At 51.4% G+C, this 19,849-nt stretch overlaps 1 protein-coding gene across 1 annotated transcript in view; it reads right to left on the reverse strand.

The window, feature by feature from the left end:
- Lgr6 (leucine rich repeat containing G protein-coupled receptor 6) overlaps positions 1–18,617 on the reverse strand; it is a 123,047-nt gene extending 104,430 nt beyond the window's left edge. The window contains exon 1 of the mRNA XM_021160737.3: positions 18,260–18,617. Coding sequence (XP_021016396.1) covers positions 18,260–18,471 — 212 coding nt within the window. The 5' untranslated portion in view covers positions 18,472–18,617. The remainder of the gene's footprint in view (positions 1–18,259) is intronic.
- Between the last annotated feature and the right edge of the window lie 1,232 nt (positions 18,618–19,849).

Raw genomic sequence — 19,849 nt, forward strand, 5'->3', positions numbered from 1 at the left:
ACCCTAGGTCTGGGGAGGGAGTGGGGACTACAGATCCCCTCTGGGCAGAACTCAGAACACTAGTGCTAGGAGACTCTCAAGAGCCTGTGGACTGAAGTACCACCACAGAGGACTTCCTGGAGGAAGCTGGTCTGGGAGCATAATCCCCATCAGTAAACGCCCAGACCTAGAGCTTGCTGAGGGAGAAATTAAAGTAGGAGCGTGGGGGATAGTGCGATGAATAGTCACACACACACACACACACACACACACAGTTGTATGGCTACCTAGAAGTTGTGAATATGAGAATAGGTCTTTGTAGACACAGTGAAATGACACATTTGAGATAAGAAGCCCATCCTGGACCCTCCAGGGGTCTCAAAAGTCTGTAGATATTTGCCCTTAATACACTGGGGGCAGGGGAGGCACAAGAAAAGCAGAAATTATTCCCATCCCAAAACAGGTGAGGTGGGTTCTTCTCTAAATACACAGTAAAGGCTTCATCATTCGGGGCTTCTGGCTCAAACGCTGGTGGAGAATAACTTCTGTTTTAAGACACCAGCTCTCTGGCACTTTGTCGTGGTAGCTACTGGAAATTAACACAAATGCCATGGGCCTGTCAGGTGGGATTCAGTGTGCACCCCCCTTCCTCCTGGAACCCTCTGCCCTCCCCCTCTGCTAGGTTCCATCATGCCCCTCTCTTGGTACCTCAGGCCAAACCAGCAACCAATCTCATTCTTTCCACCTACAAGAGTCACTCCACCTTTTGAGACTTGTCCTGGGACTACTCTGACCCAGCAACTCCCATCCTGGGCATTTAACCAACAGAAGTGCATCTGTGTACTCATTAAACATCCGCACAGAACAACCCTTAGCAGTGGTATCCATAGCAACGCCAGCAGCACCCCCAGAATGGACAGATTGTGCCATATTCATCTGTGTGAGCACTACACAGCCAGGAGGATGAGCAAACCAGGACCAGCAGTCATAGGCAGGAATCACAAACATACTGGGGAAACCATGCCAGATTCAACATACCTCCCCTTTCCATAAAGCTTAAAGCCAACACTGAACTCTCCATCCCTGCTGCCCCTGTGAGGAGATGGTGACCAGAAAAGGGCATGGGAGCAGAGGACTTCCACAGAGACGATGGTGTTCTGTTTCTCTGAGTGCTGGTTACACAATGTACTCACTGGTAAAAATTATGAAGCTCTCAACCTATGCTATGTACTCCTTTCTGCAATGTGTATTGTTCTTAAAGGCTCAGGGGCTGTTTGTTCTTTTGTGGTGCTAAAGATGCAGACTATGGCCTCACACATGCTAGGCAGATACCTACCAGTGAACTATCTCAAAGCTAGTTTTAAAGCCTTGGGGGGAGGGGGTGGCAGGCATGGTGATACATATCTGTAATGCCAGCACTTGGGAGGCAATGGAAGGAAAGGCAGCGGTTTAAGAATACCTTTGCCTAAATAATGGATTTGAGGTCAACTTGGGCTATCTATCTACAGGTAGATTCTAAAAGTTACAAAACAGGCTGGGGAAATGGCTGAGATGAGGCCCTGTGTTAGAATCCCCAACACTGACATAAAGAAACCGGCCCCAACACTGGAGAAACAAGAAGGGGCTTCCTTGGGCCTGCTGGCCAGCCAGTCCAGTCAAACTTGTAAGCTCCAGGTTCAGTGAGAGAGTCTATCTCACATAGATAGATAGATAGATAGATAGATAGATAGATAGATAGATAGATAGATAGATGGATGGATGGATGGATGGATAGATAGATAGATAGATAGATAGATAGATAGATAGATAGATAGATAGATAGATAGATAGATAGATAGATGGAAGGAGAGCGGGTAGGGCTGGAGAGATGGCTCTGCCAAAGCACTTGGTACTGTTCAAAGGACCTGCATTCAGATACCGACCCCCACATGGTGGTTCGTAACTATGCTCAGTGACAGTTCCAGAAGGTCTCATGCCATCTTTTGAACTCCTTGGCTACCAAACACACTTGGGATGTACATACCTACATGTAGGCAAAATGCATAAAATAAAATAAATAAGGCGGTAAACAATTGAGGAAGATACCCTCTGGCCTTTACATGCACAAGTACACAAATGCATATGTGTACACACACACACACACACACACAGACACCACTTTCTACAAGTCTTCCAGGAGAGGCTGTTGTTGCTCTTCCATAAGATCAAGGACCCGAGTGTAGTTCCCAACATCCACATCAGGTGGTGAAAAACCACCTGTAACTCCGCCCCAGGGCATCAGACGCCCTCTTCTGGGCTCTCCAGCTTCCTACACATGGGTGGCATAGAGACACATACACAGGAATAAAAATAGATCTCTTTAAAAACTAAAGTAACCATCTTCGATGAGGTGCAGCCTGGCAAATGGTTCCCTCTCTGCCCCCTGGTTGGCGTGGGTACTCCTCCCGTGTCACCTCACTGGGCTGAAGTGCCAGTGTTTGCTTCTGTGTCTTGTTTTCATCTTTCTTCTCTGTGTACGCTTTGCACCTTGCACGAACTCTGGCGTGTAACAGACCCTCAATAAACACTTGAGCTCTGTCGGCATGACTAAGGCATCAGTACCCCCCGACTTTGCTCCCAGGCCTCCCTGGCACCAGATGAGCTCCCTGGGTTCCACACTACTTCACATGAGACACAATTCTCCCTCCCATTGTCCCCACCTAGGCATCTCCTGAGTGCCCCCATGACCAGTCCCTGCACATCTCCTGCCTGCGATTTAAATGCTTAGGATGGAATTTCCTGACCTAGCAGCCTGGGGTCTCTCTAAACACAGAATGCAGTTCTTACTCATCCTGGGTCTTCAGCAAATGTCAGGCACACCCTTGGAATCCAAGTGCCCACCTACTTAAGTCCCTGGAACCGTCCGCCCAACCCAGCCTAGGGCGGGCACATATCTTTGTTCATCTTAGCCTGCTTAGAACAGGGTGGAAATTTTCAAAAGAAGTCTTCCTTTAAACATAAAAATAAAGGCAATGAATAGGAAAGGCCACAGCCTCCGAGTGAAAGGCTTTATAGAACAGATGGCTCACTCTAATGAAACCCAAGCCTGGCCATGAGCTGGCTGCCTGGCAGCTTTAGAGCCTCTCCACTGCGGCTCTGTCCTCACCGCAGCCGTCTGGGTCGGATGCCACACCTCAAGCTCCTGCCCACAGTGGAGCCAGGTTAGTGCCACCACCTGTCTGGAGAGGGCTCCCTCGATCCCCACCCTGTCTCTCCAGAATGTCCGTCTGCTCCAGCCCGAGCCTGTTACTGCTCTGTAGCTCCTGGCATCCGGCCCTCCGTGCATTCATTCATTTATACATCTCTTCCTTTGCCCCAATACCCCTAAACACCACATGCAGTGGGGCTTGTGCCTGCCTTGGGGATACCTCCAGTGCACTGGTGGCCAAGGCTGTCTTCTTGGTGCTCTCACCCTAGTTTAAGAAACAAATATACTGGAAAGAGTCTGGGTGAGGGCCCCAGGGTACTGTAGGATGCAGAAGGGAGCCTTCTCCGGCTCTGAGGAGGCCTTTCTGGGAAACCCTGCCTGAACATCTGGGATAATCTGATCTTTTCCTGACCACCTCCAACATCTCCCAGATCTGCAGGCTTCTTGTCTGAACCCGTTTCTTAACCATGGTCTTGCAGAAACTCAACAATGACAGGGCTCTTCCTTACCATCCTGGTCGTGAACTAACAATGCCTCAGCTAAGCAAGTAGCTAGGAGAGATCTGGGACTGACTCCCTGGTTAGGCTAGGCTCTCTGTCTAAGAAATCTAGAAAGCCATTTGTCCCTGTCACCCCAGAACTGAGATTATACGCGTGTGTCACCACACCTGGCTTTTTAGAAAGCATTAGTGCTGAGGACCAAACTTAGGTTCCCGTGCTTCAACAGTCAGCACTGTACCAACAGCACCTTCTCTCCAGCTCCTCGAGACCTCTGTACACACATACACATATGCACATGCATGCGTGAGTGCACACACACAGGGGGCGGGGACAGGGGAGTGGTGGTACCCTCTTGGAGCCCTAGCACTCCTGAGGCTGAAGCAGATCTCTGAGTCCAGCCTGGGACCCTGTTTTAAACAGAAAAGACTACAGACCATTTCTGGAGTTTTCCAAAGGTTTCCACACTGGATGGGCAAGAGCCTCGTGTTTTCCTTCTCTCTCCGCAGCACCTGCTCTTAAGTCTTTGTAACTTTGACTGTATTGTTTCTTTGTTTCCTTGACTATTTTTCCAACCACTATTTTCATCTTAAGAGTTGATCCCTTTGGCACAGTACTGTGTTAACACCTTGTGGTCTAGCCTAAATAAAGCTCCTGGCCAAAAAGGAGCCTAAAGGCAGAGGCTAAAACCCTGTCTCACTTCCACTTATCAACTCTGACCCTTTACATGTGATGAGGCCACTTGTGTAAGGGCATCCCCTATGCCAGCTGCAGCCCGATGGCAGGTGTGTGCAGCCTGATGCTACAAGGATGTGACCAGTCGTGTGCAAACAGAGAGGTTCTCAGGCACTTCATCAGTGGGCAGACCCTGGGGGATGCTGAGTCACGTGTATGGCATCTCTGAAAGCTTCTATGTTCCAGGTTACCTTCCTCTTAGACAAAACAAAGCAAAACCCAGTCCATCTCACTGATGCCTTTGTTACTAGCAAAGCAGGGACTAGCTGATCTCTCTCTCCCTAGTCTAATAGGAAAGCTGGGGAAAGAGGATAAACTTGGGGGATAGGGCCATCACAGCCAGTGGGGGTGAGCAGGGGGAAATACTAGGAAGCACTTTCCAGCATGTTCTCAAAGCCAAATACCAAAGCAAGTGTGTGTGGTGGTAGTGGTGAAAGTGGAAACAGGGTGTTGAATGATCTGTTCTGCCCATCTGTAGACTCCAGTTAGAGCTGAGCAAAGCAACAGGTGGGTTCTTCAGGCCCAGCTCCTGAAGTTCTAGATGTTCTTCTGTAGCTACACTCTCGACCCCATCCCCACCATCTGAAGCTACAGGGCCATCTGTCCATCAACACCAGCCATTCGAGAACTGGCCAGCTTGGAAGTGCCAAAGCTAACTCTACCACTAGCATGTCCCTGGGCCCAAAATGGTACCCTTCCACTACCATTGCTAATATGTCAGGTGAATGTGGGGCAGATGGGTGAAGTATCTGCAGTATCTGCACCCTGAGCCTCTGCATTCAAAACACTTAGGCATAGTGTCCGCACACACACAGGGAGGGAGGGAGGGAGGGAGGGAGGGAGGGAGGGAGGGAGGGAGGGAGGGAGGGAGGGAGGGGGAGAGAGAGAGAGAGAGAGAGAGAGAGAGAGAGAGAGAGAGAGAGAGAGAGAGAAATAATGGTCATGCCCTATCCTAGCCCTTGGGATCTCAAGTCTCAGGGAGTGAACATTGCAAGGAAAATCGAGGCTGGGTCCTCCTACCAAGTCCCCTCTCGTTGGGTCTTTTACACTGCCTCTCCCCAGCTCCTCTGCATCCTTATTTATCTCCATAACATCTGGGGGAAAGGAGCTATTACCTGCAGGAAATAGGCCCAAGGAGACCTGGGTCTTGGCCAAGACAAACAGGTGTCAGTGGTAGGTTCCAGCCTAGGACCCCTGATTCCAGTTCTACAGAAGAGAGAACAAACCTAACATTCTAGACAGGTAGGGTCAGGGGAGTTGCAGACATAAGGGGAGGGGGCCTACTGATCCCTTCACACTGCAAAGAATGGACACTCTAGGGGAGAGCCCAGTGGAGAGCAGGGTGAGCCTGGAAGGTTGGGCAGCCAGGGTGGAGGGCTTCCCACATCTGGAAGCTCGGGAGTGCCTTTCTCCCTGGGTGGACTAGGGACTGTCTATTACACAGTGTCCCCTTTACCCAAGAGGGGTACATCTCAAGATGCCTAAGATCTCATATAATATCAAAGCCTATATACTATATATATGCTTTATATACATTATTAATAAATTAGGCATAGTAAGATACTATCAATAGCAACACTAAAACAGGATAATTATAACAATATACTCTAATAAAAATTAAGCGAATGTGCATACATTCTCTCTTAAAAGAAGTTTATTATACTTTTTTCTTTAATTTAAAGGAATTTGCAATTTCCCTGTTCTTGCACTTGGGGCCATCTTGACATAAAGCAAAGGTTGCTTAAACCAAGGCCTGCTTGCCCCGCAGGGTCCTCTCAGATGAATTGAGCAGCAAAAGGCTACTGAGTGACTATCAAAAAGGTGCATACACAGCACAGAAACCCTGGACACGGGATGTGACAGAGCTCTGCTGAGACAGAGCCAGCACGATGCCATCATGCTACTGAGGATGTCACACGATTTTAAACGATCAACTATTTACTTCTGGGATTTTCCATGTAACATTTCCAGGCCTTGTTTGGCCACAGATAACTGAAACCGCAGAAAGTTAGAACTGTTAATAAGAAAGGACCACGAATACTGAGAATTAATGCCACGGTCTAGTTCAGCTTTGTCTGCTACCAAGTACACACTCAAGAAATATTTGTTGGTTGAAACAAACGTAATGATGGCTAATGTCCACTAACTGGTTATGATGTGTCAGTGGTTCTCACAATCCCCATGTGGTATGTATCATTATTAATTCCATTTTATAGGAAGAAGCTAACAAGAGTCTCTTCCTGAGTACTGAGCCAGGATCTAAATCCAGACAGACTGACTGATGGGGGGTGGTGCCCTTAACCAAGTGTGTTGGCACTTGGATAGAGTCTGCCATACAGGATTCTCTCTCTCTCTCTCTCTCTCTCTCTCTCTCTCTCTCTCTCTCTCTCTCTCTCTCTCTCTCTCTCTCTCTCTCTCTTTCTCTCTTCCCCTTCCTCCCTCCCTCCCTCCCTCCCTCCCTCCCACTAAACAAATGCCTTTGCATCAGAGCCCTCGACCTATCCCACCTGGACTGAGTGTGCTTCCCTGCCCACCTCAGCACAGCATACTCCATAGCCCCGGGCCCCTGCAGATGCCATTCATTTTCGTTTGTTTTGTTTTGTTTTGTTGAGACAGGGTTTCTCTGTGTAGCCCTGGCTGTCCTAGAACTCTGTCTGTAGACCAGGCTGGCCTCAAACTCAAGAGATCTACCTGTCTCTGCTTCCCTAGTGCTAGGATTAAAGGCAAGCGCCACCTCCACCCGGCCACCAGGTGCCGTTCTTAAACTAAAGATCACCTACAACCTGGAGATGTCCAGTCTTTCTCTAATCCTAGACCCCTCTGGTGTATCTGGACAAAAGCTCACATCTACACCACTGCATTCCAGAGATAGATGTCCCTTCCTTCCATCCCCCAACCATCAGACCCAAAAGGGTCACCATCTTGGCAATGGGACAGCAATGTGCCTATTGGGTCACAGCATCTGTGAGGTCTCTTTCATCGTTCTATTTTATTTTATTGTTACTGTTGGTGACATACCCATGCTTAATTAATAAACTAAGTAAGATTCGTTCACTGTGAGCATGTAGAAGCACATATTATATAGGGCTTGGTACTATCTGAACTCTTAGACATCTAACTGGAGTGTCTTGAGTGTATCCCACTTCAGTAAGGGGGAACTATCATATATAATAGACAGTGCCTAGTCCATATAAAGAGGAACATTCAGGAATAGACAGAACATATGACTACCTGAAATGGAAGCTAGGTCAAGGTAAAAATTACACACACACACACACACACACACACACACACACACACCATCCCTACAAACCAGAGTGTGAGGCTCTGATGGCCTAGGAGCCTGAGAGGGGGTTGCACACTTAGCAGGATCCACTGCAAAATAAAAATCTCTCATGTGGAAATAGCAGAGTGCTGACCCAAGTTAGAGCCCTTCAAAGCAGTGCATAGGTGGCAAGTGACAGGGTGACTCACAGGCTGATGTCCAGGTAACCCTGTTGGAGGATTTGGGTGGAGTCAGAGGTACCTGACTCTCACCTTCAATCCCCTAGGGTTCTGAGTGCCTACCTGTCCTCAGGTAAGCAGGGTGGGAGCCCAGGTCCTGCCCCAATTCTCTCTTGCTTTTGTCCTAAACAATGGTTGCCTTCCTTTCTCGTCTCCTCCCTGCCTCCTCCGCTTGGTCCACCACAAAGGCAGGGGATTTGTTTACAGCCCTTCCTGCCTCAACTCTTGCAATACCTGGACACTGGATCCAGCCTTCCCATCCTCAAACACCCTCACTGCCCCAGATCTAGAGCTGACAGGAAAGAAGCAAAGACCGAATACCTATAGGTGGACTGTCTGTCCACGGCCCTACCCAGAGCACCCCCTGCAGGTAGAAACCCATATTATGGGCCTGCAAGCAAGAGGAAGTTTGACAGGGTCCTGAGTAAAGGGGCCGGGGAGCATAGACCAGGCCTGCAGGAGACTCCCTCCCAGTCTAAAGTGAAAGGATAGTCAGTTAAGAGCCCCTTCTTTCTGAAGCCGTGAAGCTCCGAATCTGATAGCAAAAAAAGCCCCATCAAAGAGATGGACTCGGACTCAGAGACAGACTCATGCAGACGGTTTCTAATAATACCTAATATTTTCAAAGAAAATAAAGTCACATTCCCTGTGTGAAAAGCCCTTCCCCGGGGCAGGCTCTTGCTTCCTACAGCTCAGCAGGGAGACACTTACACTACCTGGCAAACAGTCCTCGTAGATCATTCACTCGAGGGCCTGTGGCTTTTCTTTCACACCACAACTGCCTCTCGGAGGGATTCCCACATGAGACCTCAGTTAGTTCAGCGGAGCCTGTCCTCTGCCCTGCCTGCCCAGGGCATGTGGTTATCTGACCCCGCCTACCACCGCACTTCTCACTTCCCACAAGGCGCCTCGTGTGTGTGTGTGTGTGTGTGTGTGTGTGTGTGTGTGTGTGTGTGTGTTATTTGTGTTTGTCTTATCAGCTTGTTTTGAGCCTCAGGCCCAGAGGAGACCATGCATGGACTACGGAGTCCAAGCTCACCTTTGGCTCTTTCTCTCCCTTCTGTGATCCCATAGCCTCATCCTTTCAGAGGAGATAGCAACGGTCTTGTCCTCACGTGGGACGTTCACGCAAAGAACCTTATGCAGAGCCTCTCAGGGAGCAAGCATTCTGTCTGTGTCCGGCCAGTCAATGAGTGAGCGAGTGTTTACTCCCCAAGACAGCCTGGGAGTTCAAGTAGCTTCCTCAGTAGCCGTTAACAAGATGGGAAGGGAGTGTTTTCTGCATGACTCAGGGTGAGAGGTGTCACCAGAATTCACATGTCGCTGGGCTTCAGCCTACGCTCCTGCCTCATAGCATGCATGGGGAACACAGAGCAAACCAGAGAGGCCTGGAGAGCTATCAGAAAGAAGCCACAGGATGGGTCACCCGGAAAGGCTCCCTCCTCTAGGGCATGTTAAAGACCTTGCAGCAGCAGCCGGTTTGGGCCTGTTTCCCAGGAGCCCGTGGTAACAGGTTCGGTGCAGTCCAAATCCCAAGTCACAGTGGAGTTGCAATCAACCCTGGTTGGCTGGGGCTTGTGCCTCTGATTCCCCTGTTTATTCCTGAATAAGAGGACACACTCTTGCCCCTTACAGAGAGCCCAGCAATCTCCGGGGTTAGGTTGAGAGGCAGTGATGAGGAGTCTGCCAGCACTGTTACTCTCTTTCCCCTGCATTAGCCATTGGCCTTGGCCTTGGCCCTAGGGACCACATTCAGACACTGGTGCAACAGGAGACACTCAGCACCTTCCTGAGTGCTGCCACGGGGACACTCCCACCCTCCCCAACACCTCTAAGGCCAAAAGAGATTGGACAAGTAGCAGAGAGAGGGGAACTCTGTTCTCGAACAAGCCCTCTGGATATCACCCTCAGCAAAGTCCTAGACAGACAGACTCAGTTTCTCCTTCCAAATGCCTCTCCCAAGGGAACACCAGAATCCCTACTACATAACTGCCTCGTGTCAGCCATGGCGGTGTGCCAAGCACTGTGCTGAATTACAAATGTCTGTCTCAGAGTCTGGTGTGATTGTTTCCAGTTTAGAGCTACAGAAACAGGCCGGCAGATGTAATGAAACACACTGGTACCCTGGGCGTGGGCACCATGCGCTTAGGAGGTTACACAGGATGGGAAGCTTTAGAGCATCTTAGGCTTTAACAAGGACTGGAGAGGCGAGCTGCTGGTTTAAAACACTGGCTGCTCTTCCAGAGGACCCAGACTCCATTCCCAGGAACCACCTGGCAGCTTACAACTGTCTGTGACTCCAATCACAGAGAATGCAGTGCCACCTTCTAGCCTTCATAGGCACCAGGCATATACACGGCTCACAGATAGGCACGCAAGTGAAGCAAATATACACCTAAAAACAAATTAAATTTAAAAGACAAAAGCTAGAAATGTAGTTCAGTGGTACTCGTCTACAATGTGCAAGGCCTAGTCCCTGGTGAATGCACACACACACACACACACACACACACACACACACACACACACAAGGAAGCAGTTCTTTCCTTCTACAGCAGTGGCTCCAGATGTGCCAGATGTTGCCTGGGGTTGGTTGGCAGTGCTGGCGGCCTGAGAAGCACAATTGATAAGTCCTAGCTGATGAACACCTCCAATCCTTTTGTTTGCTTTACATGTGTGCCCCGGGGAGGAAAGGCAGAAAGCGCTGCCCTGGAACCTCCTGCCTCCGAGAACTGTGCAGAGAGGCAGCCGGGACAGTGCAGCAAAGCACCAGTGCATGCTGGGTATCAGGAAGAATCCAGGTAAACCCAGCTTTCTAGCGTCTGAGAGAGAAAGATTGTGAATTCCAGGCCAGCCTAGACTCTACGGCAAAACTTTGCCTCAAAATCAAAACAAACACAAAGAAACCCTGACTTGATTGGAGAGTCTCCTAGGGCTCGAGGCTTTCTCTTCTCTTGCAGGGTCTTCTGGTGGTAGATAAGATGCTTCAGGTGGCCTGGTTTCAGCCTCTTCTTCTCCAGGGTTTCCCTGAACCCACCAGGCATCTCTCTCAGAGCACCTCGCCATACTTCTCTGAGTCTGCTCCTAGGAAGATCTGGCCCAGTGAGTTCAGTTTTCACGAACACTTGGCCCCATTTCCCATAACTGCACCCAGTAGGTCTCAGTACACAGTAGGTCTCTGACAACAACACTGAGGATAATGTCTGCTACAGCAGTGGTCTCACTCTCCCCAGCTATAATTCTTCAATTGTGCTGAGCCCCCAAACCTTCCCCTTCAATCAGCTACCATAGATGGGACCCTAGAAGTCATGCCCTGTGGATGAGACAGAAATGAATCCCAACCCCGAGGAGACTGGACACAGGCCTTGTGAGGCTGCTTAAGCTGGGTTTTAACATGCTCAGAACGAAGCCCATCCTGCTGGAGCTCAGAGCCCTTCCGATCTGACCTCTAAGCAGTACTATCCAAAAGGGTTAGGGAGGAGCTTGTTCTGTTGAACCCGCAGCACCGGGGGTGACCAGCGAGAGATCTCAGACTCTAAATCCCTCGTCTTCCTCAACTGTAAGATGGACCTCACACAAGTCCCTCCCTCACAGGGTTTATACTTGATGCTTCAGATAAAGCGCTTGAAAGCAGCTCGTGCCACCGAGCAACTAACCAGGAAGTGCCAGCAGTTGCTGTGATGGACTTAGGAGTGATAGCAGGTCCATAAATGAGTCTCTCCAGGACCATCAGGTGCCATCCTGACTGGGCCCCAGACATAGACTTTCCTGGAGGAACTAGTGTACTTCTAGGGGTAAGGTCACAATCAAAAAACTGAAAACTGTAGCCAGTAAGACATCGCTGCTGCACCTAGAAGCAGACAGGAGCGGCAGAAAGCCAGGGACGTAAGTGCTGCAGTGGCCACATTTCCATTAGTCAGAGGGGCCTCTGATCCGGATGCAGGCCACAAGTCCCTTGGAGGTCTCTGGAGGAGAAAAAGCCTGGCAGCTGAGAGGGCTGGGAAGGGACACAAAGAAAACCTCTCCTCTGGAGGTACCTTGTCTTTGAGCTGCCGGCCCAGCCCCCACCTGCCCGCCCAACACCAGCCCGCTGTGGCCTGCTCTGGCATGGCTCCGGGGGGCTCAGTGCCAAGCCCTGAGCTTTCCCCCCACCATGTCCTTTCACTGCTTCCAAAATAACTCTTCGCTCACTGCCCAAGTTTGGCTTCTCGGCTGTTTTTCTCCTCCTGGGACCTGTTCTCCTGTGTCTGAAGGGCAGCAGGAGAGACCCAAATTATTGTTAGAAATTGGGGCTTGCCATTTCCTTACTCAGCACAAAGGGGCTCCCAGAGTTCTGAGAGCCCCTAAATCAATAAGTCTATTCAGTTTGGCTAACGGAAGTTATTTCCAGAAGAGAGAGGGGATGGCCCCCCACCTCCTACTCTTGCACCTTCCCAAGGTGACCAAAGCCCTAGAAGGACTCTTTGTCCTTGGCTCTGCTCCCGGTAGAGCCAGTTACTAGCCTAAGGTCACACAACCCAACAGAGGTAAGCAAAGAGGAGCAAAAGGCCCTTCCAGGCCCTCTCAGGGTGAGACCCAAGCCCGGGTCCCAGCACCCCACCACTGTCCTAAGGCCGTACCCATGAAAATGTCTTCCGGTTCTGGGGAAAAGCCAGGCTCTCCAGGCAGCCTGACCTGAGAGCCAGACTCTTCCTCTTTGGAGAGTCTCCCATCAGGCACTCTTGGCGGCTCCTCCAGGCTCAACACAGGGTCACTTCCTCCAACACCCAGCCTGGAGCCCAGGAGCAGCCTGTATCCCTGGAAGACTCTTTCCCTGAAGGTCAGTAGAGGGAATTAGTGAAGAAAGAAGTCAGTGGGAAGGAGGACCCCTCTGAAGGGCCCTAAAAGATGAAGCTCTGGCACTACAACCATCCCCCTTTCTGGGCCTCTTGGGGCACTTGTAGTTGAAGTGCAGAAAGAAAAAAGGTCCAGCTGGTGCTCTTTGAGGGCCCGTACCTCAAGTGCTTGTGAGAAGTGTTACACGTGTGTTTTATGTCCTGTGCCCTGTCCATCTTCTGTGAGCCTGGGCCAGAGCAGGAAGCGGGCTGTGGCACAGGAGACCATCCAGAAGGTCCGTGGGACCTTCCATGGGAGGGGGAAGGTGGTGGTGCTGAGTGGGCTGGGGGCCAACTCCCTCTGAGCCATGCCCCCCCTGGCAACCCTTCTAGGTAGACACAAGCAGTATTTCCATTTTAGGTTAAGAAACTAAAACCTTGGGTCTGGAGCTAAAAACTCTCCCCACAAGTGGGGCAGTGGTGGCACACAACTTTAATCCCAGAACTTGAGAGGGAGAGGCAGATGGATCTTTGTGAGTTCAAGGCCAGCCTGGTTTACAGAATGAGTTCCTGGACAACTAGGGCTACACAGAGAAACTCTGTCTTGAAAACCCAAAGAGAGCCGGGCGTGGTGATGAACGCCTTTAATCCCAGCACTTGGGAGGCAAAGGCAGGCAGATTTCTGAGTTCGAGGCCAGCCTGGTCTACAGAGTGAGTTCCAGGACAGCCAGGGATACACAGAGAAACCCTGTCTCGAAAAAAGAAAGAAAGAAAGAAAGAAAGAAAGAAAGAAAGAAAGAAAGAAAGAAAGAAAGAAAGAAAGAAAAGAAAAGAGAAAAAAGAAAGAAAACCCAAAGAGAGAGAAGAGAAGAGAAGAGAAGAGAAGAGAAGAGAAGAGAAGAGAAGAGAAGAGAAGAGAAGAGAAGAGAAGAGAAGAGAAGAGCTTTGCCCACATCAGGGTTGCTGGTGTTGATCTCTGGAACCTGATAAGCTACCAATACCCAGTGGCACCCATGTGGGCCCCTTCTCCTATGCCCCGTCCATCTTCTGTCACCTGTGAGCCTGAGCCAGAGCAGGAAGCAGGCTGTGGCACAAGAGACCATCCAGAGCGTGCCCATGGGAGGGGGAAGGTGGTGGTGCTGAGCGGGCTGGGGGCCAACTCCCTCTGAGCCAGGCTTTCTTCTCTGCCGGTGCCCCACCCAGCCGCTCCCGTGCCCACTGCCGCCAGAGCCCAGAGGTTTCCTTTTTCTTTTTGCCTAAGGCTGTCTCCTGCCTTTCCTTTGAACTGGGGTGACGGCTCCCCCACACAGCCACTCTCCTCCAGCAACCCCCCAGGCTCTTTCAACAAGGGAGGGCCCAGGGGACCCCACTTCCTGAAATTGCTCCACCCCTCCCTTGCTAGCTTCTCTCTGGTTTGGTCTGGGTGCTGCCTGGATTCTCTCTCTCCCTCCTGGATTCCCGCTGCCAAGCCCTCTCTCCCCAGAGCTCTCCCTGTTCCACACAGGCAGTGAAGGACCCACGGTTTCCAGCCAAATGTGGAGCACAGAGATCCAGAGAAACCCTGGGACTTACCTGGGGGTCTCTCACCCACTGTGAGATTGAGGATTAGAACTTATGTACCCCTCATCACAGCGGAAGTGCAGAGGCTGGACCAGGAAGGGAGCCTCTGAGATGAGGAAGTGAGCTGACAAAGTGATACCCACACACACTCTAACTCAGGGCCAGTGTTTGCCAACTGATGCTAAGTGAAGCTCACCTCTGGTCCCTCCAGGAACCCATCTGGGGCAAGCTGGAGAGCAAGCTGGGGTCTTCCAGTGGTCACTCCCCTCCCATTCCACAAAGTCTTGAGACTGTACCAGCTGGTGGGGGCAGCTGCAAAGGTGTTCTGGTTCCCCAGGGTCGCTACCATTGTCTATGTGGCAGTGTGTTCTCCCACCACATACACACAGCCCTCAGCATACAGAGACTTGTTGAACAACTCCCACAGAAGGCTGCTCCGCTTTCCAGTACTAGCTCCAGCACCTCTGCCTCCAAGGAGCCTTCCAAGACAACTGCCTCCTGGCTCTCTGGTGACAACACTATTAACACTGTGTTCTTCCAGACCCTATACCTGCAGATACTACCTCAGTGAAGCCACACAGCCACCGTTTGAATCAGGTATTAGCTTCATTTATAGATGGAGAAGCCAGGTCAAGTTATAAACCAATATACTTGCCCAGCTTCTGCTAGCGCTGCCCTTCACACCAATGCCCATCCTTAACCTTCTATGCTCTTACTATGACACACTGCCTCCACCTCCATCTGTCTGGTTATAGACATGCTTAAGCAATGGCAAGAGATTATCCTGATTCTACACACACACACACACACACACACACACACACACATGCACACGCACCTGACCTTTCACACAAACCCAGTGGTTATTCTGGCTTGAAGAAAGCAAATTCCCTTTGAGTAGCCTGGCATAGAGCAAACGTTTTGGCAGCAGTGAGTAACAAAACGGATGCTTAGGGGTAACCCACAGTGCTTGAGCCTCTGAGAGTTTACAGCCAGAGGTACACACACACTCTCCAACATTTCTCAGTGCCGAAGGTAAACAAGAGACTCCACGTAAATCCCTGGATTCCCCAGCTCTGGGTGCATTTGCCTAGCGAGCAAGTGCTACGTGTATATTCCTGTGACTGCACATGCTCGGGTATGACAGGGACACCTCTCATTCCCATCCCCACAAACTGCAGTGCCCCAGAGCCAGCTGAGGCATATTCTTCTCCATCTCTTCCTGTAAGAGGCCTCAACTCAGGGAGACACACAAAACCCAGCAAATTTCCCTGAGCTTCACTCCAGTGAGGGTGTGGGAGGAGCCCTTCTAGAGACACTTGAAGTACTGTGTATAAATGAATGACTCCTAACTTTGATCAAACAGGGCTGGCATTGGGCCCCAGACTGTTCGTGGGTTTTGGACTTGTGTGTCAAATAAATAGACATAAAGACTTTCTGGTCTCCCCGGGAACAGGAATGGAGGGAGGTGGAGGCAGCCACTCCATGACACAGGTACTGGCTAGGAAGGAACCTTAGTATCCCCGGGTGGGAAGCAGACACCAAGTAGTTTTATACTGAAATTCTGTCAAGGAAGCATTAAAAGGGACCTAGGATGTCTTTTGTGGCCCACCCACCGGCAGATCCTAATACTGCCGAGAAGGGACAGGGTCCCAAGATATCCCTGCCTGGCTCCTTCTTCACGATCTGTCTCTCATTACCTTTCAAGGCCTTTGCAGAGCTAGAAGGATACAGATCAGTGATGTGTGTGATGCACAGGCGTGAAGATCTGATTTCTACCCGCAGAGTTCATGCAAAAAGAGTCAGAAATGGTGGCATGCATTTGGTCATTCCCCAGCATAGGGTGAGGAATACGAGCATATCCCTGGGACTCCCTGCCTAGATCACCCAATGAGCTCCAGGTTAGCATGGGACACTGTCTCAAAAAACAAAGACAAAACAAAACCAAAGGGACAGCTCCTGAGACGTGACACCTGAAGTTGACCACTAGCCTCCACACACACCGAACATGTACCTGCAGACATGTGTACACCAACATACACACACACACACACACACACACTGATGTGTAAAATGTCCTTGCAGCTCCCCTGAGAAAGCAAAGAGGGAAGGCTCTACCTCTGAGCCATCTGCAGATAGTAGAAGCCCCCCTCCACCACCCACTGGGACCCCTGCACAGCCCAGGCAGGAGGATGGGTCTCTCCAGCTCTCTGCAACGCTGGGTATATTGCTGAAAAAAAAATCTCTGCATCACCCAGGACCCACACCCGTGGCTAGCTCCCTTCTCCTACCCTCGGAAACTCAAAGGCTTCCTTGACACCCACAAAGGCTCAGGAAGAGCTCAGAAGCCTTCACCTCTTCTAACCCAAAGACGCCCCACATATCAGAGGGCACTGGGTCAAAGTGTCACGGAACTGTTGTCACCATGGAACGTGGAACACTTGGATTCCCAAAGTGAAACTCTACCCTTATTCCCAAGTCCTGCCAGGAAAAAAAAAAATCCACAGATTACTCTAGAAAATTTTGGTTGCTGAGAAATGTGGCCTGACCTGCCACCCTCTGAAAGATCCTGTGTCCTCTCTGCTCCTTAACACAGGCAAGAGGCCTCTTTTCTGCTGTCCTGGAAGGCTGAATAGAAGTTATTTCTAAACTCTTTTTAGCCATTTTCCCTGTCTTCCAAAGAAACAGTGTCATAGACCCCTAATGTATAAAACTGCTAGAAATGGAATTTCTGGGGTGTGACAGCGGTGGGGCCAGAAATGCTGCTCTCTGCTTGATGCTGGGCACCCTCACAGCTCTGCTGTGAATACCTGTGCCCACCTCTCCCATCACCCTCTGGACTGTACAGGACTTGGTTTGTCCTTCTGGAATATGGGTGTTTCTGTTCCCACAACTGTTACTTTTGGAGTGAAGAAGGATATGGGGGCGGGGAGGTAATCGCGATATGAAGGGAGCCCCACAAGGGGCGCTAGTTTAGGATCCCCCACTTTTACCAGGATACCACCCTCTCATCGCACCCTGGCGAGCCTCTGAGGACAAGCCTGGCTGCCTCTTCCTCAGCGATCCTCAATTCTAGGATCCCAAAGCCGAGAGAGCCTCTCTCAGGCCTGAGGGAGCTCTGGCCAGACTTTCTACCCAGATCTTCCTACCTTCTCTCCTTCTTCTAAGGGATAGCAGGGGAGGCCAGGGGGTTTCCTCTCCCTGCAGCAGGGGTCAGGCCAAGAGGTCCGGGCTATGCTCCCACCCACCCCTGCCCAGGTAGTGATCAGTTACAGCTTCTGGCTCTCCCTATTCTGAGCCGGCTACCCCCAATAGGGTCCCTTTCGTGAACCACCTCACCCCAACTCAGACTCTAAAAATGGTTCTCTGGTTTTCAGTCTTGAAGCCTGCCCACAAATTAGTGTCTCTAACACAGCCTCCTGGGACATGACTTCAGGGAGGCCTGGGGAGGGGGCAGGAGACCTCCACACAAGAAGATGGTACTGGCAGAGTCCCTAACTAAAGAGAGGAGAGCTGCGTGGACCCTTCACCAAAGCCCCCTGCCTCAGTGGGGCAGTGCCGCTTCCTGCTGTGGTGGAAGAACCCATTTCAACCCTACCAGGGCACACTCCCCTCACCTCCTAACAGAGCACTAACTTTTGCCTTCATTAATCCTGGGCAGTGTTCTTCTGAGGAGAACAGCAAAAGAATACACACACACACACACACACACACACCACTTTCTTGCTTGGCATTCACACTGCACTTCACCAGGTCCCACATTAAGACCATAGGGATGGGGGAGAAACACCTGGGAAAGGGAGCAGGGAGGCCTAGGCTCACTTCTTGCCTCAGTTTCCCAAATTCTAAGACTAGCTTCCCAGTCCTTCACTCTTGGAAAAGCAAGAGCCCTCCTGGGGATGCGCATGTCCAAGGGCACCAAACGAGTGTTTGCCCGGCAGGCGGCCATCACGAATAACAGGTACCAGCAGGTGAGTACTCACAGGTAAGCCGTTAGGGGGTCCAGATCCGCAGGCACCACTGAGAGCCCGAGCTCGGAGCAGTCAGCGGACAGCATGATGCCATCCTCCTGGCAGTGGCAGGGAACCGGGCAGGCGGGACGCCCGGGGCCAGGCTGAGGGTCGCTGCCCGCGCGCGCTGATGCGCATAGCGCGGCGCAAAGCCACAGCGCCAGGAGCCCAGGCGGGCTGTGCATCTCGGCGGCGGGCTGCGGGGCACCTGGCGGGCGTTCGGAGGGGCGAGCGCACGGAGCTGTGCGCGCGCGGCTCACCTCCTGGTCCCGGGCGGGCCCGAGGGCTGTGCCGTCGGTGGGCACCGCCCCCGCTCGACTTGGCTTGGGCGCGGCGGCAGCAGCGGCGGCGGCGGGACGGTGCAGTCAGAGAGGGGCAGGCATTGTTGAGTGATCTTCGTTATTCAGTTTCACAGGCTGGGCTTGGCGAGGGAGGGAGACACGGGGGGTGGGGTGGGGGGGCTGGGAGGAGGAGTCAAGGAAACTTTCTACGCTGTGGCTCGCTCCCCTTCCCTCCTTCCTTCCCAGCTGGCAGGAATTTCATCGGGGGCGTGGGGTAGGAGAGGGGCGGTGAAGAAAGCAAAGAAACCCAAAGAAAGCTAGGAACGGCCAGCACATCAGAAACCTGCACTTGTTTGGAAAGGGTGCCCCAGAGCTTGGGCCTATGGGGTCGAATTCCTCTTGACTTTGGGAACAGCCACAGGGTCTCAAGGGACCAGAGACCATCAGGGAAGAAACAAACAAACAAACAAACAACAACAACAAAACAGAGTTCTACAGACTTGAGCCCCACTACCAGATTTTAGGCTGATGGGAAAAGAGACCCGAGAGAAAGAGATGTTCAAGGTCACAGGGCAGTTGGGGACAGCCTCAGAACTAGTTCCCAGGTCACTCCTCCGCACCCATTCCGACCAGGGAAGGAAGAAGGTCTTAAGGAGGAAGAAAGTGGTCGCAGGTTGGTAGTAGGAATGAGGAGCGACATTGAGGAGCCACTCCTCAACACTAAAGCAACTGGCGTAGATTCCACCTGATGCACAGGGCATGGAAATGAACTCATGTAGACTAAGATCTAAGGTCTAGAGATCACCCTGAACCTTGATCTCGGGACCCAGGACAGCAGAGGGGCTGCCCTCCGCACAGCTGGTTGCCAGAGCTTGCCAGCGAGTCGGCTGATTGGCGCCACCTGGAGGCCCAGTGCTACAGATGCAGCTCAAGCACCTTAAGGGCCCGATTCCATCTATAATCCATCCCAGGACCTTGGAGAGCAAGGGCAATGGTGGCTAAAACTGGAGTCAAGACTCAGCTCTCTTCTTAGGCCAGCCTGGGCTAGCAGTGCTTCCTTCACGTGTCCTTTTGCTTTCTCTGGTCTCCAGATCTTTCCCTGAGCCAAGCCCCAGGATGAAACTAGACCAGGTTGGGAGCAGTTTGATTCCCATGGTCCATACCAGAGACATGAGGAGCATGGAGGTAGCCAAGATACCCTCCACCTTTTACTTCTATATCCCAAACACTTCATCAGCCCCTCTCTATCCTTGCGGACGCGGCAGGGCCCGCAGAGAGGAAG

This window comes from Mus caroli, unplaced genomic scaffold (assembly GCF_978045245.1).
Source record: "Mus caroli unplaced genomic scaffold, Mus_caroli_1 scaffold_1, whole genome shotgun sequence".
NCBI classification, from domain to species: Eukaryota; Metazoa; Chordata; class Mammalia; order Rodentia; family Muridae; genus Mus; species Mus caroli.